The sequence below is a fragment of the Pholcus phalangioides genome, unplaced genomic scaffold, assembly GCF_987345545.1.
Source record: "Pholcus phalangioides strain wild (caught in Gottingen) unplaced genomic scaffold, Ppha-v1.0 ptg000042l_1, whole genome shotgun sequence".
NCBI lineage: Eukaryota > Metazoa > Arthropoda > Arachnida > Araneae > Pholcidae > Pholcus > Pholcus phalangioides.
Window position 1 is genome coordinate 6,554,772 of NW_028301628.1, and position 23,288 is coordinate 6,578,059.

At 35.9% G+C, this 23,288-nt stretch overlaps 2 protein-coding genes across 3 annotated transcripts in view; one reads left to right on the forward strand and one right to left on the reverse strand.

Moving 5' to 3' along the window:
- LOC149064380 (BAI1-associated protein 3-like) overlaps nt 1–23,288 on the reverse strand; it is a 462,395-nt gene that overhangs the window by 23,722 nt on the left and 415,385 nt on the right. Inside the window, exons 22-25 of the mRNA XM_089254699.1 lie at nt 3,849–3,923; nt 1,986–2,087; nt 424–639; nt 259–327 (exon numbers count right to left, since the gene is read on the reverse strand). Of these exons, the coding sequence (XP_089110825.1) occupies nt 259–327; nt 424–639; nt 1,986–2,087; nt 3,849–3,923 (462 nt within the window). The remainder of the gene's footprint in view (nt 1–258; nt 328–423; nt 640–1,985; nt 2,088–3,848; nt 3,924–23,288) is intronic.
- LOC149064381 (uncharacterized) lies at nt 6,565–22,127 on the forward strand. Of its 2 annotated transcripts, none has more exons than XM_089254841.1 (4): nt 6,565–6,675; nt 17,832–17,934; nt 19,852–19,934; nt 22,004–22,127. In XM_089254841.1, exons 1-4 carry the CDS (start codon nt 6,640–6,642, stop codon nt 22,043–22,045), a joined length of 264 nt encoding a protein of 87 aa, XP_089110967.1. In that variant the 5' UTR covers nt 6,565–6,639; the 3' UTR covers nt 22,046–22,127. The 2 variants fall into 2 exon arrangements, with proteins under 2 accessions (XP_089110967.1, XP_089110965.1); XM_089254839.1 differs by lacking the exon at nt 6,565–6,675 and adding an exon at nt 11,696–11,841.

A 23,288-nucleotide genomic window follows, 5' to 3' on the forward strand; every position in this document is an offset into this window, starting at 1 on the left:
ATTATGTTCATTCGTTCGTATTAGAACGAAATGATCTAAAATACGTTTTAATGCAGATAAAGCAGCAATTTTCCACAGTTTCGTATCCCGACAGAGTAAAAAGTGGAAATTCACTCATAATAAGAAACCCATTATAACTAATTTTCCTCTTGATTGTGAACTTTTGTTTTACGGACTTTTACTGTATGATTAGCAGAAATCATTATTTTAAATAATCGATTAAATTTTCGTATCAAGGAGACATCATCGAAAAACTACCTTTTCTGGTTGTAATTTCTCTGGCGCCCAGGCAAGATGGAAGACAAATTTCTTTATCATTGGTCTCATCTGGAAGAATAGAATTCATAAGGCATTGAATGCATTTCTGGAACGTAGGAAAGCAAATACAGTATGTAGAAAGAAAATGTGATAACATGAACGTACATGTTTTGTGATCCCTTCGATGATGACGTTGATCTTGGATGTGCCATGATCCTGTGCTTCATGAATTTGCGAGTATAGGACATGCCTATAGTCGGATGATTTCTTCTGCCCCTGCGAATTCTCTATAGCTTCCAGGGTTTTTTCTATCTCAAGCTCGTCGGACAGTGTGGTCAAGTTTTGTAGGACATGTTCCATATTGTTGACGGATGTCTGAACCTGAAAAAGAATCCTTAGGTGATTTAGTTTCCAGAAGATGGAATCCTTATGTGTAATTTCATTTTTAAGCATTTGAAAGTTTCATTAATTCTATTTGATTACTCATTCATAAATGTTTTCTCCGGATTTGATGATGGTGAGTGAGACGTGTATTTTGTGCGTCATGTAAAATATTATAATAAAATCTACGACATTTTTTGATTACACTAGGACTCGGGGTTTCTGATAATAATAATCCAATGATTACTATAACAGAAAAAGTCCCGTTTGTGCGTGTTCGGTGACCATACATCAAGTTTGGTCGAATGGGAAGTATGGGAAAGGGGGATCGGTAAAATGTTACAACTCTGATTTTCTTTCCCCTCATAAGGGGCCGTTCAAGTATTACGTAATTGCAAATTTTTATTACAAAGTATTACAAATTTTTAGCCATTTTAGACCCCCTCTCCCCCGTCAGCAAAAGTAAGCAAAACGCTGACCCCCCCCCCCACCCCTTGTCAGCAGAATTTCGTCATCAGCTCTGCCCCTCTGAATCCAACTCATATTTTCATAAAGGGTGGTTGATGACGTAAGCATTATCCAAACCCCCCCTTTTCATAAAAAGTCAGCAAATCGGAAACCCCCTACTCACCCCCCCCATCGATGATGACGTAATACTTGAACGGCCCCTAATTGGCTGCACAATGTTCAATCATTTCATTTTTTTCCATTTTCACGGGAATTTTTTTTTTCCATTGAGTTAAAATCTTGAAGTTTGTTATTAAGCCAATGTGAAGCGTTATAATGGAATTGGCTAATATATACGTTTCAGAGATGACTTGAGAAAGTCTCTCGGAAAAAGAAATTTCAATCTGGTCAACTGAAAGAAACTCAAGAACTGAAGAAAAGGGCATTTTTTTCGTCATAAATTTGCCTTCCCTATACGAAGATCATTGCAAAAGCAGCTCCACATGTACATGGATCACATCGAATACTTTGGACTAGTATGGACGTACTTAAGTACGGAAATGTTTGTCAACGGGGGGGGGGGGGGAAGACAACATCTTCTAGCCACTTACATAGTTTTGCAGCTGATATCGATAACTTGCAGGGGAAAAATAAGTTTGGTTGAACCTTAGTTTCGAAGGCGCAAAAAAATACCTTTCGACGGAAAAAGATAACATTATCCGAAATCCCGATAACTATAAACGAATTTTTTTCCCATTCCATGATATTATTTCGATCCGTTCCGTTCTTTGTAAAAGTGATAACAATATCCGAATGATAACATTATGCGTGATTCAAATAAGCGGCATCGAATATACCACGAAGTTCCATTGTACATGGTTATATAGAAAAATGCTTACGTTATCTGAGTTTTCCATGTCACCAGTTTGATTACACAAGTCAGGTGATTGGAGAGCTCGGAAACTCAAGTTGCAGTAAAGCACGGCTCCGGAACTTATGGCCTAAAAAATGAAAAGAAAATAATGAGACTCTTCTATTTTGTGTGTAAGAAATTTGTGCATTTAATTTTTTTTTCTTACATGCGGAGTGTTTGAGAGCAGACCAGACCAGAATCAAATTGTTGACCCCCATATCCAGCCTCAAAAACTGATGGTAGGATTACAAACAAGCCCAGACAGGCCTATGAAAGACTAAAGAGAAGACTGCGGTTTTTTTTGCAAGTTAGTTCGCGTATGAGTGTACGTGTAGTGTGATGAGAAATAGATTTTTGACAAAATTGGGATAGTGGTCATGATATACAGAATTTAGCCTGGAAAAAAAAACAACACATTTTTGCAAGAATAAATGCCGCACACTTGCGGAATTTGAGGGAAGTCAAAATCTTGTTATTTCACGAGAATATCTCCAGCTTTCAGAAGGAGTTTGTCGGTAACCGATTTTGGCCACTCGTTCCTCAGGTTTTTCTTCTTTCCGGCTAAGCCCCCCCTCCCCCCACTGCAAATATGCCAACGAGCTCAACTTTTCCAGTTGTCCATATCAATGCAGTTTTACTAGCATTAGGATGAACCTGGTTCTGAAAACACCATTCCTCTACTTCCCACCACATTCTGAAGATTTGATAAGGCTGTCTTGGCTTTTGGAAAATTATGGCACTACGATCAGCGTAAGTAGCAGTAAATCCCTTCGGTGCCACTAGAACCTCATGCATACATAAACTGTGCAGGTAAGTAGTGGGTTACTACTGCCCTGTGCTATTTTAGGCCCTTATGTGTATGGGATTAGATGTATATAATAATTTATCTGGACCAGGAAACTATGCAAGTCAAGATATTGTCTGATACATTTTGTAATACAGAATGGTAAATTTAAGCCTATACACTAACTAGACCATCGTACCAAATTTAGTCAAATGATTTTGCCATATCGAAGAACGCAGTTGCTGCTGTTTCTTCGTGAATTCTGCATGTTGGTAGGCATTCAATTTTCAATATTTGATTGTATATTCACACAGTTGGTATAGTTTGTATTTTGAAAACCACCGATGAAGGATCAAGAAAGCTTCAGGAATAAATCAGACATTAAAATGAAATGAAGATTTTATTGAATTACGACGATCAGAAATACCTACGATTTTTACTTTTTAATTGCGAAAGTTAGTGCCCTCTATGAGCTCAATAGAGCACAAAGATAAAATAATTAAATGGACGCATTGAAGAGACAACTTAGGTACATCGAGGCCAGTACCCACTCTCTAGTCTGGTATTTCCACCGAGTTTTAAGTTGGTACATATTTGCCAAAAATTCCAAATATTTTATGCATTAAAAAAAATTATTCAATATACATATAATGATAACCGTATACATAAAATGTACACATAATAATATATATAACTATAATATATTATAATGACCGAAATTTTTGTGTTAATAGCCGTCGTGTGAATCGTGACATACGATTAAGTGGGGAACTTTAACGTTGTCTCCATGGAAGAAATTTTGGTTCTGAAGGGTTTTATTCAAATAAGCAGGGTATCCGTTACCCGAATAAGCGGGACTGACTGTTCTTCTGAAGAGCCGAACAAATGAATCAATGTCTTCAGCTTGAATTTTGTACATTGGCAACTCGGTTATAACTACGCTGTTGTCTTGAAAAAAAAACATTTATAGTTCATATTTTTATACAACAGAAATTTGAAATCCATTGTTTATTATAAAAAGAAAAAGAGACATCAGCGGTATTCAGAGAGAGAGATTTTACCGACCTGTACTATGCTGCATATGAATGGATACGATCCCACTAGATCCGGCCAGGCAAGTTGCTTCCAGAACTCCTTCAACTACCAAGTAAAGTAATACAAAGAATAAAAGAATACTAGTCAGTTCTTGTCTATATATATTAGAAGAAGAAAAATTGTTAGAGTAATTGAAAAGGAATTTATTGCCAGTCTATTGACAGTTTACCTGCCCGATTGGCGTGGTGGTTAAGATGTTCCTCTGCCGCCGTCACGGTCCTAGGTTCACAGCCCGGGGAGAATATAGATATTTTCTCTAAAGAGCTTGAGGTGACCACCGATAGATGGCGCCTTCATTTCCAACCAAACCAATTAATGGCAGTAAATTGCAATATAGTGACATGACTAGAGTTGGTGTTTGGTGAAGTAATATAATGACAGGTCACTGTGACGACCTCGCATCGCGGAACCCCACCGTTGTCACAGTGGTGGTCGGCTGAAGTTGGTTTTCGGTGGTTTCCAACTTCGAGACGTGAATACGAGCCAATCTTCCCGTTGAAAAGTCTCACCACTGAGAGCAACAGGCCTACCCACAACGATACAATTATTCAGTCATTACACTTCATTCACAGATAGATAAATTGATGACAGCGTACAGCACTACTACATATAACAAGCATTACACAGAAACAGACTACACGTTAGGTCCACAACACAGCTTCCAGCATAGCCCAGGTTTTCTTTGACCACCCTGCCGAAATCTCTTCACTGAGACAGAGCGGCGGGCCATGACCTGGTTAGGAGGAGTATAATGACAGAACACAGTAAAACAATAAAATTGCACAACGCAGATCTGTCATGAAAGACGTAAAAAAATAGTCTTGAAATCTGTACAAAATGCTCTTTTATACAAAAATAGCTATAATGCCCGGCGCTGCCGGGGATTTCTTCAATTACTCGGAGGATTGAAAAATAGGGAAACCCCCCAATAAAGAAATAAACTATATAATATTGGCATCAATAAAGAAGTGACAAACCACTGTAAAGACATGAGCATGTCAGAAACGCATTACTAGGAAACCACGGTAACAAAATTAAACATTCCGAAAGCGATTGATGAGGCCCAGGAATCATTGTTGCCCGGCGGTTTTTTGCCAAGCTCTGATGAACTTTTAAAGTAGACTATGGTTCGAGTCGGGTCCTGTTTGGTATACAGTCGAATCCCGTTTTAACGAATATCGTTATAGTGAAATTCTCGTTGTAACGAACACTTTTCTAATCCTTCAGATAAATTTACACAAGAACAATGCAAAAACATGGAATTCCTTTATAACGAATTTTCATTTTAACGAAGTGATTGCTCCGGTTTCTTGGAGTTCGCTATAACGGGATTCGACTGTTTATGCAAAATTTGGTGACTAGATCCAAAATAGTAGATATGTATAGAGCACGCACGCACGCACGGCCGATATTTCTTGGGGGGGCACGATGATGATGATGATGATGTCGATTCATATATACACATATACATTAGATCAATCGACTCCACTTTTGACGCAGAAGGGGAGGGGGGCACCCCATATCTCCGCCCATGCATTAATCGTAAGGAAAGCAGTAATGCTGAGATAGATTAGTTTTACCATGCCGCGTGCGCACCTACCACATTATACCTAACAAATTAAGAAACCAGTTCGAAAGTCTCAATGCCGTCCTGACGCATGGGTTCACCCAGACACGGCCCGAGGCCTCAAGTGCGGAGGAAGGTCTCATGAAAATGACATCTGATTAAAATTTTCGCGAGTGAGCATGTAAATTATTTCTAGCCAGTAGGGGGAACTCTCGGAAAAATCTTTGCGCCCTGAGACCCATGATGCTCTAACGAGTAGTGTGTGCGTGTGTGTCTGGTCACGACCTCCTATATAACCATCTATGTTATCTAGGTGGTCGTGGTCTGGTACGGTGAATTCAATTCAGAAAAAGAAGAAGAATACGGGTGTCTCAATTGAAGCTTCGCAATCCTGAACTGACTACAGCCGTTATTATTCAAAAATATATATATATATAATTATGAAACCCAGAGAGTGTTCTGGAAGAAATATTCACCGAGGAAAATTGGGCCACACAGGCTGGGCCAGTGTGCATCGAACCTACGCCGCTTTTGCTTAATTGCAGCGGGGAAGGCAACATAGGAAGCAAATATTTGTGAATGACTATTGTACCAGGACTAGACATGAGCGTGACTCTAGCTTAACTAGAGCTTTAGTTGGCATTTCTGCGACAACTTACTGAGAAATATTTGCGAAAAAAAATCGTAATTTTTTTTAAATTGCCTGTAACTTTCGGATGTGGGATTATACCAATAATAACATAGCGATTTTGGATAGTATATATAATTGTATTTATTCAATATTTTTATAATTACTAATTTTTCATGATAATTTCAACGTCTAGAATATCGAGAAACTCCTGGTTTGATTCATGTGAGGTATCATCGTTCGATAATCTCATTTATCTGCTAATTATTCCCTAGATGGGAATTTCCATGTGTTAATATACCCTGACGTTCATTTATTAATGTTAGAAATATATTGAAATCGCGCTGCATAACAGGAGGTGATTAGGAAAATTTTCGCGGATATCACTCCCTTTAAGACCAGTGAAAAAAAAAAGAGCGTCCGTGGGAAGTCACCAGCTGTTATACAGATTGTTTCAAGGCAGTTACTCAGATAAGAAATGAGTGTAAAGCTCAAATAAATTATACGGTTATTAATTCTGTTCAATTGCATCGAACGATTCAGAAGGACCAACAACAGTCACAAAAATGCTCAAAATTTTTGTTCTTCTCGTAGTGTGTATGGTAAGAATTTTTACTTATATTGCATGCATTATATTCAATGGATTCCATATGCAACGATATGTTATGGAGTCGCTAAAAATATGCAAATATGCTTCATTAGGGGGCTATTTCAATCTAGAACAGAAAAAAAAAATTGCATCGAGCTTGTGGCATGGGAACGATATCGTTGTAATGAGATAAAAAATAGTTTTTCAGAAATATTGTTGTAGCCTAGCAAGATTTCAACGGTAATTTGCACGCATGCGTGGATGCGATTGGGTTTCGATATGTTCCTACAAACAAATATTTTGAATGAGCTGAAAAGTGAGAATTTGGGTCATTTGAAAAAATCTCTCCTCAGAGAGCGGACAGAACTTCTACACGATACTTATACAGGCTGTCCAAAATTGTTTGCACAGTGGATATCACAACCGTTGACTTTAGAAACATACTTTTAATTACAAAGTTTTTAAATGACGTGCAGTTACTTAAAATGTCTTAAATTTCCCAAGGGGTAGTAAGTATACATGGGGAAAAAAAGAAAAATTATCTTTTTATGTAGACCCTGTACGCAAAAACTTCCAATTAGTGAAATGTAAACACCACTCTGAAAAGTTATTTCACAAAGATTTGCATATTTTTGAATGCAATATTAACTAAGGTATTTGACTTTGAATTTTTAAGCATTTGTAGCCAATGATTGAGGGTGTGGTTCACAAATCACCAAATGTAAATTGAATTAAAAAATTCTACTATGGTCAAAAAATGCATTTGCCATTTTTTTTGTGAATAAAATACAAAAAGTTCAGTAATTGGAGGTATTATATCACAAAGAGACTGCACAAAAAACTTACTAATTTATTTATTTTTGAATGTATATCCTTAAACAAATTGTGAGATTTTAAGTGACTTCATTTGAAAATTTTTCGTAATTGAAAGTCTGTTTCTAAAGTCATTGGTTGCAGAGATATCCGCTGTGCAAACAATTTGGGAACAGCTTGTATAACATAAAAATTTAGGCACTTCAACGAATACAAGTCAAACAAAAATTTATGCAGTCCCCGTGTGCCCCAAAATCCAATTAGAACGTTGTTGCCCCGTCTTTCCCGATCCCGAATTAAAAAAATCCCACGTTTCTCAGTTACGATTTTACGAGTTACCACGTTTCAATATTTACTGAGATATTCGAATTCGAAAAACAGGAAAGTTTGGGAAAAAACGGAATTAATTGCGGGAAACCATTCCACCCGTTTACTAAATGAAAGCTAACTTTTTATGATATTACTAAATAAAAAGTTAATTTTTTAATTTTAATAACCATTCAACTCCTCCATCATGATTGACGTATCATAGTACTACACGTTATTCGGTTACTTTTTTTAATTGGAAGTATGCCTCTAGGATCAACAGTTCGCCAGTAAAATGCCGTACGCTCTGTATATTTAACTACATATAATGAAACACTTCTACGACGATACTTAATGGATTAGAGCAGATGAGAAGATCTTATGAAGAGCAGAACATTAAAAATACTAATATTAACCATTGATATATTTCGAATATTTTACACATGTTCTTGATTGTACGTGCTCTCCTATGCCAGTATAAAGTTTGATATATCTCTGATACTTAATGTTTTGTAAGCTTTGAAAAAAATGCATTAAAAACAGCTTGCGTGCACGATAAAATACCATTACATCAATGTAATTAAATGAAATTGATTCAAAATAAGAAGAAAACAGTTGAATTCCTGAAATTAAGCAAAAAGTTGAGATTTCATTGACTCACTCTTATTTAAAATTAGATTTTAAATTTGCCGAATTTTTAATGTTTTCCATTATCCATCATAATACGCGGATATATATGTGTATATATATCAAAGAAGAAGAACGCTAACATCCACATGGGTCTGCATATTCAAGTGTAATGTATACTTCAAGGGGGGAAAAATATTGAAAGGTTTTTTGAATTATGAAATTTAAATTTAAAAATTTTATTTTTAATAATATCGGACGGAGACAATGAAATCTCAATCTTTTGCTTCATTTCATGAACTCAACAGTTTCCTTTATATTTTGAATAAAGCTTATCCAATTACATTGATAGCATGGTATTTTATTGCGTGCACAAGCTGTTTTCAATGCACGTTTTTCGAAAGTTTACAAAACATAAAGTATCAGAGGTATGTAGAAACTTTATACTGTCATAGAATAGTACATATAATCAAGAACATGTCTAAAAGTTTTGAAATAAATCAATAGTTTAAGTAGTTATTTAGTATTTTTAATGACATTCCATAAGAGCATAGTTTTTCACTATGTTAAAATATACGAGACCCCTTGAAAAACAAAATTCCTCCGAAGAATGTTTACGGGGTGTATGTACGATTGAGTAATAGGTTTTTATCCATTTTTGTAATGGGAACTTTCCTGTAAGACTAGCGGTTAAAGAATCATCCATGTTACTATTTCTAACATAACAATATAAATTCGATTGTGTTTCATGAATAAAATGACCATATTTTCAGTTCGAATCTATGTTCGAAGGATTGTAAGAGAATTCCAATCATTTCCACAAGAAAAAAAACCCCCTTCAGAACAGGAACTCAAATTTCTTCCCTTTTTGTTACGACTATATAACCTGTATAGAATACATTTCTAGAGAAATGTAAGGAAGAAATACACTTTCAAAATAAAGCTGTATTTTTAGATATGTGTTTCACAATATGTTTTCCATTATCCATCATAAAACACGGATATATATATATATATATCAAAGAAGAAGAACGCTAACATCCACATGGATCTGAATATCCAAGTATAATGTATACTTCAAGGGGAAAAAAAAATTGAAAGGGTTTCAAGGAGAAGAAACCAGAATGGAATGTATTTTTTCCCAAAATGTCATTATTATTATGCATATACACACACAAATGCACAAAAAAAAAAATTGTATATATATATATTAGAAACTGAATTTTCAAGATAAACCAATTTTTTCCTTGAAATGAGAAAGAAAGGAATATTACTACAATAACAAGTCACTTTTTTCCCTGATATTCTTTAAGCCGAAAGTAAACTTCGATATTCCAAGTGGTTCTCTTACACAAATACCCCCAAGGAATATGAATTACATGCAAGATCCCTCGAATCCCCCCGTACTAAAAGATTGAGAATACATACCTGAATATATAAACGAGTACCCACTCAAAAACATATCATCTCGATGAGAGTTCACGGATTTTGTTGATATAATATGATAACTTACATGGGAAAAAAACACAAAAACATTCTCTGCCGTGAATTTTTGGCTCTCATGAGATAAGACACTTGTAATGCTCCTTTTTATGTATATCGAGTTCACTTGCGGTAGTGATGGGAAACTGCGGCCCACTTAGAGGTTTTATCCGGCCCGCCACAGATTTCAAAATAATAGTCACGAAATTTTCAAGTTCGGTGTTTTTAAAAAATTCATTTAAGGGGGGAACAACCCTTATTTTAAGTCTGGAAATTCGAGATTCTGGAAAATTCTTACATATTTTTGTTCCAAAATTCCATTGAATTGGCTGAATGCAGATAATAATCTTTATTAAATCTTACTTTTCCCGGCATGTCGTGAACGGACCAGACCCCCAATATTCAAAAAGGGATGCCCTTCGAGTTTTACGGCATGCCGGGTAATGTGGGGCAGCACATAATTTGATTTACTATAGTATGATATAGTTTCTGGTTCGAATCTCCTGGGTGGCGCGGGAGGGTTCGAAAATTAAATTCAGTACGGAACGTAAAGGGTACTTGTTGGAAAAGTAGCAACGCTCACAGGGTACTTGAGCTCACACAATTCGTTATGCATAATCGCCGAGCATTTTGGTGAACTTCCCTAAATTAATCACTTTTACCGGCGATTATGCACAATACCCAAGCATCACGTGCTGATAAACATGATAAATTGTACAATATGATGTTTTGTGATATCAGTGATTCCCAAAGTGTGGGTCACGTCCATGGGCTGTGGGAAGGAAGTCGCGAAAGATTCTCCAAAGTAAAAACGTTCAAACAAGAACTTAAGTTTTATTTTTAGATTATGTCAAAACTAAAAAATGACTTTACTCAGCTGAGCTTTTTCCATGTACCATACAATGTAATTTTATCAAAGCCTACTTGTACAATAATCAATATATTAAGTTAATACTTATAAAGGATGACTCACAGAGAATCACCAGATTTCAAAATTGTATATTTCTTAAAAAATTAAAAACATGGAATGATAAGTAATGCATGTGAATATAAGGGAGGAAAAATGTCTACGTTTTATGAACCATTTTTGTTAATGGTCGATTTCAAGCGTAGAATCATTTTCGATCAAATCGAATGAGTCTTTCTTAATCACCCTGTACGAGAAACTCAAGGAGCATACAGCTCGATACATGGACATTTCACCTACAATACATCTATGTAATTCATACATGTATTGTGACATTAAATCGGAGTACGATCGTAAAATTTGTAATCATTATATCGGGGTCCGACTATACATTCATCACTTATACCAGACTATTTGGAATTTTTTTCATATTTATCTAATTTACCAATTACACTAAGGTATTAACAATAATTACAGATAAAGATAATAAATTTGAAGTATTCATCAAATTTACCAACGACGCTTGGGTATTATGGATATTCGCCGGTAAAAGTTGTAGATTTATCAAACTTACCAAGACTATTGGTAAGTATACATAATAACCGGTTATTTATGTTATAAACAATTTATAACATTTACCGTAGCACACACACATATATATATATGACAAATGCAAAGAACAAAATAAATATAAAAGTTAAACATGTGTTGAGCTCATTGCGCGCCTCGGTCTAAATATATCTCTATGAAAAGAAAAGGTTAAACATTAGTTGTATCACAATGAGGCACATCACTGTCTAATGACACAGAAAACATGATAAAACGGCATTGTTAGGGTTAAGCATGTCAAAGTACATCTCCGACAAAGGAATCCCCAGCTGTTATACAGATTATTTCGACGCAGTTATTCAGATAAGAAATGAGTGCGAAGCTCTTATAAATTATGCAGCGATTTATTCAGATCAATTTCATTCACGGATTCGGAAGGAACCAGCAACGCTCGCAAAAATGCTAAAAATATTTGTCGTTCTAGCAGTGTGCATGGTAAGAGTTTTTTTTTTAGTAATTCTGTGCATGATATCACTGCTTGTGCCACACTTGTGTTCAAATATTCGTATCAAACATTCCTGCCCATATGCGTTATATTCAATAAATTCCATACACAACGATATGCTATGGAATCGCTAAAAAATGTTCTTCCATAGGGAGCCGTTTGAATCTGGAAGAGCAGGAAGAAAAAAATTGGCATATGGCCTATGGTACAGAAAATATATCGTCGTAATGGGATACTCGTTTTTTTAGAGATATTGTTGTAGCGAGATTTCTCTCTCTCTCTCTCTCTCTCTCTGGAGGTTATATGAACGCATGCTTGGATGCGATTGGGTTTCGATGTGTCTGCAAACAAATATTTAAAACGGAGCTGAAATGTTATTTAGTGGGGATTTGAACCATTTGAAAAAGTCTCCCCGCAGAAAGCAGGTAGGAAATATGGCCAGCTGGGATTTATCATGTTGTGTGCATTGATTACTTTTCTACCTTTTACGGGCCGGAGGCTGGGCAACATTGATCTCATTCATACATCACCTAGAATACTTTTTTTTTATCCAAACGGCTTCTCGGATAATTAGACTTGCAAGTTTTGAGACACTTATTCTTTTCTGATACAACAGACAGATGACAGCACTTTTCAGCAGATGGCAGAATTCATAAAAATGTAAAGGCCACCACAATATGGATACTTATATACAGTCGGCCCCGATTTATCGGATATCAACTATTCCAGCACACAATATACAACTAAGCGTTTATCTGATTACGCGGGGAACAATTCAATTTCCATTTAGCAACGTTAGTATAGCTTGTATATTGAAAACTAATGTAGAATCAATATTAATGAAGCTTCTCGAATAAATCAGACATAAAAAATGGAAGGAAAATTATATTCAATTAGAATGTTCACAATATATATATTTAAGAGATTTTTACTTTAAGAAAATAAAAATAAGATAAAATATACGTATTGAAAACAACTCCAATACTTTGTGGGGGGAGGGGGGGGTCTAGCACCTTCTATCAATTTTTTAAAATTTGGTAACAGTTTTCCATTAATTATAAATGTTTCATTGAAGAAAAACATTATGTGTATAGTGGTTGATATTCATTATTTGTTGACGTGCAAAGCGTAATAGCGGAGAACTTGTCTCTGTGGGAGAAATGTAAGTACCGGAGTATTTTATCCATTTAAGCGGGGACATCCATTTATACGTTGTCTGATTAGGAAGGAGGGGGATACTGTAACATGAAAATCCTGGTATTACCATTTTCACTCTTCAAAACTATACAAGGTAGATGACAGCTATTTTCGGACCTGAAACTGGCATAACTGCCACATAAAAATGTCAAGGCCAAAGAAGCAGTGTCGTTTTCATGGGCCCACCCGAGCACGGCCCGGGGACTTCAAGAAAAGAGTGTACTCACAAAAATGAGAACCAGTTCAGATTTTCGAGAATTCGCCGAGTAGGGCCTCAGAAAAATTGCTTGGCCCTGGGGGGGCCATGATGCTATTAAGACTGCCCTGCACAGCAGATACACAAACGCAACATTTTCCGGCGTGCATACCAATTCATAATAAAATCCAATGAGGAATGTTTTCGAGGTGCATGTAAGGTTGAGTTTGTTGGTTTTGAAAGTTTCCTACAAGGTAACGATTCAAGAATCAGGCATTGGGCAACGACAAGAGTGCATAGCATATAATATCATTATTTATATCATCTATATATTTAAAATTGATTTTCTGTGTGTGTTCTCTATACAAATCTAAAATTTTAGATCTATCGTCGCCAAATTTTCCATATATACCAAATGGGACCCGACTTGAACGATAGGCTACATTAAAAGTTGTCAGAGCTAGGCAGATGTCTGAAATGGGCGAAAAACTGTCGGGCAACAATGATTTTGGGGTCTCAACAAGCACTTTCGGAACGTTTACTTTGGTTACCGTGGTTCTCTAGCAATGCGTTTCAGACGTGTATATGCCTTTACAATGATATGTCACTTCTTTAATGCTGCACGTATACGTATAACAGTTTATGCGTTTATAATGGTTTGCCACTTTTTTTAATACTCCCAATAATGAGGCTTTTTGAATAATCATCATCAGTATCACTTTGAGGGTCAGGCAAAGGATGATCCTCCATAGAAATCAATGTTAAAATTGCCGATTTTAATGCAGAAATGCGGAAATTTAGTAGGGTTTTCCGCCACATAAATAATTTAAAAAATTGTATTACATACTCGATTTTTTAAATATTGAGTTCGCTTAGAGATAAGATGTACGAAGCCCAGGAGATTAAATATGAAGTAATTAGCCAGACCTACTTTTGAGTTGGATATTCATGCAATAACATTGATTTTAACTTAATATTTATATCTTCTCAAACATGAAAATTAAGTTCTCCGTATTGTCTTTTAATATTCAACTGCAGAAACTGATATAGTTTAGGTTGTTTTGAAATTAATTATGTGCCTGTTATATCGAAGAAATTCCGCAGCTTTAATTAAGCATTTTTGGAAGCAGAAACAGGCAGAAATAGATAACGTGAAATTCGGGGGGGGGGAATCGAAATACCTAGCGCCCCTTCAAAAAAGGGGGAAAATATTCATTTCTACGTTTATTTAAATCTAGATTTGTTTATTTCATGAGTCGCGCAGCAAGTCACTATATTGGTTAAGTTGGACACGGGTTGCATGTTTCTCAAAGAAAAAGGGAGATATGATCCAAAAAGTCTGATTGAAGAAAACTCGGGCAGCACTGGGTATTATAGCTAGTAACAATATAAATTCAACCGTGTTTCACGAATAAAATGGCGATATTTTCAGTTCATATCTATGTTCAAAGGTCTCTAAATTTGAATCATCTTCACAAGAAAAACCCATCAGATCCGAAACACAAATTTCTTATCCTTTTTTTACTATTGCACGTATCCTTATGAAATAAGGATCGCATTCTTATCTATGGAAGTGTTGAGCAGGGAAAAATACATTAAAGCGATATTTTTCGATATGCATTTCACAATGTTTTCCATTATCTCTCATAAAACAAGGGTATCTATCTGCAAAGAAGAACGCTAACATCCACATGGGTATAAATATTCAAGTTTGATGTATACTTGAAGGGGGAGGGGATATATATATATATATATATAAAGGATTTTAAGGAGAATAAGAAACCAAAATGGGGAATATTCCTTCGCGAAATATCAGTATTATTATTATTATACACACAAATACAAAAAAAAAAAAAATTGTAAACATATTAGAAACTGAATTTTTCAAGATAAACCAATTTTTTCCTCGAAATGAGAAAGAAAGATGTATTATATTATAATAACGAGCCACTTTTATCCTGATATTCTACAAGCCGAAAGTAAACTTCGATATTCCAAGTGGCTCTCTTATGCAAATAGCCTCCAGGGAATATGAACAACATGCAAGAAAAAGCGATCCCCGCCCCTGCACTAAAGATTGAGAGTACAGATATATGTGGATCGAAAACCTACTCAAAAAACATGTCATCTCAATGAGAGTTCGCGGATTTTGTTGATATGATATGGTAACTTTTATGGCAGAAAACACACAAAAAAAGGGAAAAAACAAACATTCTCTGCTTTGAATTTTTCGGCTCTCACGGGATAAAAGTCGCGCTTTTAATGTTTCCTGTTAATCCACAGGGTCCCTAAATGTAATCTTCACTTTTATGCGCAGGGTGTTTCAAAAGTTATGGTGTGTACAATGCCGTAACTAGCCATTTCTGTGCCCTGTGCAAGAATTTGCATTTAGACCCATTCTTTGGCCCAGAATGGCTCATTTTGTGCTCTCCCCTTTCCAAGTGAGCCCTGTGCGGGTGCACCTGCCTTGTTACTGCACCGGGTGCATAAATTAAGGGGAAACACAACTAGACATGCACAAATCACCATACAACCCACGAACTGAACTCAAGTGACTAAACAATAGAGGGTGGAACGTGCTGTGTCATAAAATGATGAGAAACAAGACAGAAAGAGCCAGAATGAGAGGACACCGATGAATTTTAGGAAAATGTTTTATTCAATAATTCCTGACACACAGAGACATCATACCAGCTGTTCAAAATCGAGGCCTATAGCAGTGATGCAGGCTTCTGGAGCGCACCTTATCGGGAAACGTTCTGGGTACAATCTTTGGGCATCCCTTGTATTGCCGTCCGCAGCTCCCGTACACGCAATGTATGCTGATATTCTTCCGATGCGTGTACGCATCCATTTCAACGATGATCCACAGCACAGACGGCGATGGCTGCATTGAACAGCATATTTATTACGTTCGCTGGGAAGTGCCCTCTAGCGCTTTACCGCTTACGCATGGGAACTAGCTTCTCACTGCGCAGGTCTGGGTTCGAATCCCTGTCCGGGCATGGACGGACGAAACTTCCAATGAGTGAAATGTAAATGGGGGTTTGAAAAGTCATTTGCAAAGAAAAAAAAAATCACAGGTTTGACTAAAGTATCAGCGGAGGTATTTGATTTCAGCAATTACCGCCAATGATTGAGGGCTTGGTTCAAAAATTGTGAAACGGAAATTAAATCCACAGCTGAAAAAATTCTGCAATTGCGACAATAATTGTCAAAAAATGTAACTGCTCTTTATATTGTGAGCAAAAGAATTGAAAAAAAAAAATTGAATTCATCATATTTGTGTACAGTTCCTAAAAATGCACCTTTTGAGTCAATGAAAGCTTGACAGCACGATGCTAAGTTGCCAAAGCGTACAGTTTGTATGCTTAATGTCTCGATAAATATTGCATTTAAAAATATGAAATTTTTCGCAAATGACTTTTCAGAGCAGGATCTACATTTTTAAACAACTTGAAGTTGAAGCAAACTGTATAAAAAGTGATTTTCAGTATTTTTTAATGTATATGACCCTTTAAAAAATTTTGATATGTTAATTAACTGCACGTTACTTGAAAACATTTTGTAATTGGAAATATTTCTCTGAAGTCAATGATTGCAGAGATATCTCTATGCAAACAATTTGGGACAGCCTATGTAACATTCTCATTAATGTATCCGTTACAGTAAATGTGATAAATCCGTTATTGTATATAATAACCGGTTATTATGCATATTTACCAGTCGTTTTGGTAACTTTGATAAATTTTTCGCTTTTACCGGCGAATGTGCATAATACCAAAGCGTCGTTGGAAAATTTTATAAATGTTAAAAAAATTTACCCCTTTTTCCGGATATTATGCATAATACTCAAGCGTCGTTGGTAAATTTGATAAATAATAGAAATCTAACGCCTTCATCTGGGATTATCCATAACACCCTAGTGTCATTGGTGAATTTCATCAATTTGAAAAAAAAAACCAAATAAGTCTAGTATAATAGTCATATATAATGATACAATACACGTATGAATTATCATGCATAGTATGATATAGTACGATTTGTCATATTTACCAACGACGCAACTCTTGGGTATTATGTACAATCGCCGGCAAAACTGATAATTTTGTAGTATTTATTAAATTTACCAACGGCACTTGTGTATTATGCACCCAATGAGTGATGATGCATAATCACCGGTAAAAGTGATATATTTAGGCAAATTTATCGAACTTACCAAAATGCTCGGCGGTTATGCATAGTAACCGAATTTATCACATTTACCGCAAGATATTCACTAAAACCTTCGAAATTTTAGATCATTTCGTATCTTGATTTCTAATGAGTTATAACGCACAAGATATTCATCGAATTAAAAAAAAAATTGCTCATGAAGGTCGATTTACTTGGATGTTCAGTCAAATATTTGAGTTATCGAGGCTTTTATCTTTAAAAATTATTACTAGAAAAAGTGTAAAAAAAAAGCTAATTATTCAGCAAAACGTTGAATAAATAGTATTCGATTACTGAAAGGAGCTGATTTTTATAATTTTCTTTTCGTTAAATATATTGGCATTGACATGATTTTGATTTTATTCAAATCAGGTGCTGGTGAACGGCGAAGGTTACTGCGACTGTAATTCTAACCAGTGCTGCGTGAGAGCTAACAGCTACGCCACTGGTCGATGCGAGAAAGTTGGAGCTGAAGGTAAAAGATATAGTGTGTCATATACTGATGGTATTTATGTTAGAAAATATGCAAAACACAAATAAGAGGGAAATATTTATCAATAATTCTACAGAAAAAGTAAATTTTCGACCGGAACAAATCGTAATTTTAAAATTTCAATTTTCGTGTTTTGTGAAATTATAATTCCCTCCAGAAACTATCTTAAGCGCAGGTGATGGGACGTTTAATCTTCTTAGTGGAACTAGCGAGATACACTATATTTCTAAAAGTTTGTGTCGTTTTTGGAGTATATACATTTCCTCGAATTTCTGGAAAAATACTCGACGAATAGTTCTGAAATTTCGGTCACGTGAACCCTATGCTTGTACTCATAATATCCAGTGAAACTTTATACAAATACAAATACAACGCCACAACAGACAAAATGCCCAACGAGGTGGCTGATAAAAAGATGCCCATAAAAATATGGTTGTCATATATTTCAAAAATACAGCAACCCAATTAAAAATGCCATTAACACAAATTATAAACAATATATATACACATGATAAAATATTATACAATGCCCATAAAGAATACTTATGGTTGTCTTATTCTAAGAATGGATAGCTTCTCGATTTACCCCAACATGTTTATCGTATTTCTTTTTGAACATCAAGTTTAGTCAAGAGTGGACCGACAGAATCAGGGGACATTTAGGAGACCGACAAAAAGTTAAATAATACAAAAGAATGTTTTTAATGAACCCCGCACCAGAAAATGCTACAAATAATTTGAAACTTAAATAAAATTATTTTACTTTCTATTTTCGATGATTGTTTGGATTTCGTAAGAATTTCACTTATTATCATGAAGATATGAATGTTTCTTTCAAAATTCTAATGTTCATCTCATTTTTTTGCTTATAAAAACGGGAATTTTCTCACCCAAATTTTACAAAACTTATAGAAAGTTTGACAACGTAAAAAGGCACACTTAATACAGAAATCTGAAATGAAATCATCTGATATTTCATGAGAGAAATATATGAGCAATTACAGGAAATTATTCTTAAGTACGCATGCGCGGAAGATATTAATTTTTTTTTTCACTGTTTGCTTGCTAACTGAATGGAGCAACTTTTGAGAAAACTACAGTTGAATATCATGAACATTCAAAAAGATATCGGTGATATCGTTCTGTAATTCAAGTTACTTTTTGGAAGTAGCTTGAGGATAAATGCGTTTTCCACAAATCGGTAGTTCGATTATTTCCAGTCATTTGTTTATTTCCTTCAGTTTTTTTATTTTGACATCATATATATGTGTTATGCCCAAGCGTTCCTCTTTCATAGCATCAGACACGCGCCTTCGCAAATTCGCATAGTTCTGTGAGATTATTTCGGAAAAATAAACATCTCTAAAGTCCACACTTCGTTTGTGCCATGCCATTGCTAGGCGACCATTTCAAATCCATCATAATGTGTTTTTACTCATGTTCGCGAAGGAAAAATTTGCTCACTTTTAAAAGGGCATCGCACAAAGACTGTGGTGCCATCTATTAGAGAAAGTTGAAATTAATTTTGCAAACCAGCGTGGGTGGTTTTATAATGAATGGGGGGCGGACTTCAAGCCTCTACCTTCCCGCTTATGTTAGTAATAGAAATGTTTTAGAGAACGCACCCTGTATCTGCATATGGAACGCTCTCCGGGCTTGAATATTGCCCCGTTCTTCCAGCATACTCACACCCCTAGGGAAACCCAGCTTATATCTCCCATGGACACAGAGCGGGAGTATGTTTGGTGATGAAGTGGAGTGAAATGTATCCGCATATGAGTACATGGAACCATTTGGCTAGCTTCTACTTTTTAGCAGGATACCACGAGACAACATTATACATATGTAATGCGAACTTCCAAGGGCTTACACTATAATATAATTCATAATTTTTTCAAGGTGACCGTTGTGGATTCCTTGAAGCTGATGGAACTCATTACAGGACACACTGCGGTTGCGGACCTGGTCTCAAATGCGTTCTGGTAAGTTCAGTATAATAGTTAACTCGCATTAAAAAAAAGATCAAGACTAATCATAATTGATTCTTAAAACTGAAAGAATATTTCTGAATAGATATATAATATTAAACATATTTGCACTGTACATATTTAGAAGCGTAAAATTTTTATCTGCAGCTATTTCAACCTAAGCCAGTGGTCTTCAACCGTTGGTCCACGGGCGGGTGCATGGAAATAATCCGTGGAAATTTCCTTTCACGCAGTTTTCATGCCAGTTCAAGTAGTAGTTCACTACTTAATTTTAGAGTTAATTTTGACTATTATACAGCATCTATATTGATTTTAATTTCTGTCTTAGCCGTCAGCAGGTCTGCAATTATTTTTTTCCCATTTATTTAATTTTTTACCGGTCCGCAGATATTTTCTCATATCCGTTACTTCCTAGTGGGGTCCACACAAATTATTTCTATTTACTTTTTCTCTCATTCATTCATGTGTTTTTTGCCTGTATGCATATTGCTTCGACTGTTTGTTTTTTCTCGTGTTGTTTTATTTTTCCCCTTCCATGAAAAAAAATTGCTCTACTTACTGTATTAAATATTTCTTTCATTTATTGATTCATTTCTTTCGGTGAGCCAATTATTTTTTGCCGATCTGCAAATTACTTCTATTATTAAAATTTTCTCCCACTTATACATTGATGCAGGGTATTTTTGGTTAACCCCCACCCTCGTCACAGTGGTGGTCGGCTGAAGCTGGTTTTTCGTGGCACCCGACTACAAGGTGCGAATGCGAGCCGATCTCCCCCGTTGAAACGTCTCGCCACAGAGAGAAACAGGCCTACACAACCATACAATTATTCAATCATTACAATTCACTCATATTTAGAAAAATTGATGGCAGCTGACAGCACTTACACATAACAAACATTACACAGAAAGAAACTTCACGTCAGATTCACAATACGTACATACATGGGCATTAATGCATGTACAAATTCGCTTGAAGTTCCGTAGAGGAATATGGACGAAGTGCATGTGTGGTTTGGCAGTAGTGGTGGTATTATATTTTTGGTTGGTAAATTATTTCTACTTCATATTTTTCTCCTGTAAATTTATTTTTTGCTGTGGTGGTCGAGTGGTTACAGTGACGGACTCGCGATGCGAGGATCCGGGTTCGAACCCCACAGTGGTGGTCGGCTGAAGTTGGTTTTCTGTGGTTCCCAACTTCAAGGCGATCTTCTCGCCGATCTCCCCGTTAAAAAGTCTCGCCACAGAGAGCAACAGTCCTACAACGATAAATCATTCAATCATACACTTCACTCATAGTTAGAAAAACTGGTGGCAGATGGCAGCACTACACATAACAAGTATTACATAGAAACAAAAAACTTTACGTCAGGTTTCACTACACGTACACGCACATTCCCGCATGTACCGATTCGTTGGGGGTTCCGCGGGGGTGTGGGGGGTGTGGGCGGGGTGCATGTGTGGTGTAGCAGTAGTAGGTAGGGCTCGGGGATCCATGATGTTCTTAAGTCAGCCACCTCGTTGGGCAGTTTGCCTGTTGTGGCGTTGTATTTGTATTTGTCCGCAAATTACTTCGACTATTTATTTTTTCCGGTCCACAAAAAAACTACTCTTCTATTATTAAATATTTGTCTCATTTATTAATTTATTTTCTTCGGTGTGCTAATTATTTTTCCTATTCACTCATTTTGTGTCGGTGCACAAATTACTTCTATCATTAAATTTTTCTCCCATTTATTCATTTATACGGTATTTTTTCGATTCGTGTACATTACTTCCCTAGTGCGTATTTCCCCCTTTTTATTTGTTTTTTGTCTGTCTGTAAATTGTTTCTACGATTTTCACTGCTCCGTAGTTGTAATAAAAAGATTGAAGACCACTGGCTTGATCTACTTCAGATGCATGGATATTATTTTAGATATTTATTGGTTTTATCAATATCTCAAAATTTTTCTGTTCTTTTTGCTGAGTTTTATTTACAGATATAGCGCGTGCGTGTTAGACAATTAGTGAATATAATGGTAGCTCATTAATAAACTATTGTTATTACTTTTTCTCACTCAGACTTACGCTGGAACTGACCCGTACGCATGCCAAAAGGAGTAGACGATGTGCAAAGAAGAATCAAGTTCTGTAGACGAAATCCTTCAGTAACATCGCTCAATAAAGATTTGAGATAACATAATAATATATTGTGTTTATTTGTGCATGTATTTTTTCCCTACTTATGGTACTCGTACCTCTGAGGTTACGAAAAAAAAATCATAAGCAATAACGGAAAAAATGAGAAAAGCAATGAAAAATTGCACAATATTAGCACATTTTCTACGCACTTTTCGTAAATACGGAAGCACCTTGCGCATCTCGGAAGAAATGAGCAAGCACCCTATGCACATCAACAAGAAACAAGCACCCTACGCACTTCTAGGGGAAAGAAAGCATCCTAGTACGCATTTCTAGGTGTAGGCAAGCCTCGTACTCAAGGGGGGCGCACACCCCTTTATTGATTTCTCGGGAATTTAGGAGAGAGAAAGCATTGCACGCCCTTCCAGAGATACGCATTTCGAAATGTACACATGCCCACCATCTACTCATTCCTGGACGGTACACAAAGTATGTCACATCTTTAGCTAGGGCGCCCTGAAATCCTAGGCTGATAGACATATAAGACTACCAATAACGTGAGTGAACCCAAAATATCAAGATACAACAGTTGGATGAGTTTCGGAATTGTAGGAAGTTCCTTCTTCAGTAACTAGCAAAAGACAGAATGGGGATAAATGGCAAAACCTCATATAGCAGTTACTTGCTGTTCAAGACGTAGCAGCAAAGCTGCATTAAGTGTTACCGTACTTCAGGCCATACTTTCAAGTGGCTTTCAGAGCAGTGATAACAATCTCGTCAAGCAAAATTTCCCTCAAAAATTTCCAACTTGAGTAAATTTTTCCCTAAATATCCTGAAAAATATGCTACCATCGAGCAGGGAAAATACGTATTCGAGTATTTTACACTAGAAATGTATACACTGAATTTATCATCATTATTTAAAACTGAAATTATATCTTTCTTTAATTCTGAAATTATCTCTTTCTTTAATTCTGAAATTATATCTTTCTTTAATTCTGAAATTATCTCTTTCTTTAATTCTGAAATTATCTCTTTCTTTAATTCTGAAATTATCTCTTTCTTTAATTCTGAAATTATATCTGTGGACACCATATGTAGTTGCCGGAGGTGATAATGACATTTAAATTGAAGTAGCTATTTATCCATAGTTAAATTTTATTTGACTCCACTAAGACTGTTCAATTCTAGATACGGTTAAATATACGGTTTATTAATTAGAAGA

Excerpts from the sequence above, each read along its gene's own strand:
- LOC149064381 (XM_089254841.1), top strand. The coding sequence starts at position 6,640 with ATGCTCAAAATTTTTGTTCTTCTCGTAGTGTGTATG. Across the intron at positions 6,676-17,831 it reads TTCTTCTCGTAGTGTGTATG|GTGCTGGTGAACGGCGAAGG; the intron begins GTAAGAATTTTT and ends TATTCAAATCAG. Across the intron at positions 19,935-22,003 it reads CTGGTCTCAAATGCGTTCTG|ACTTACGCTGGAACTGACCC; the intron begins GTAAGTTCAGTA and ends TTTCTCACTCAG.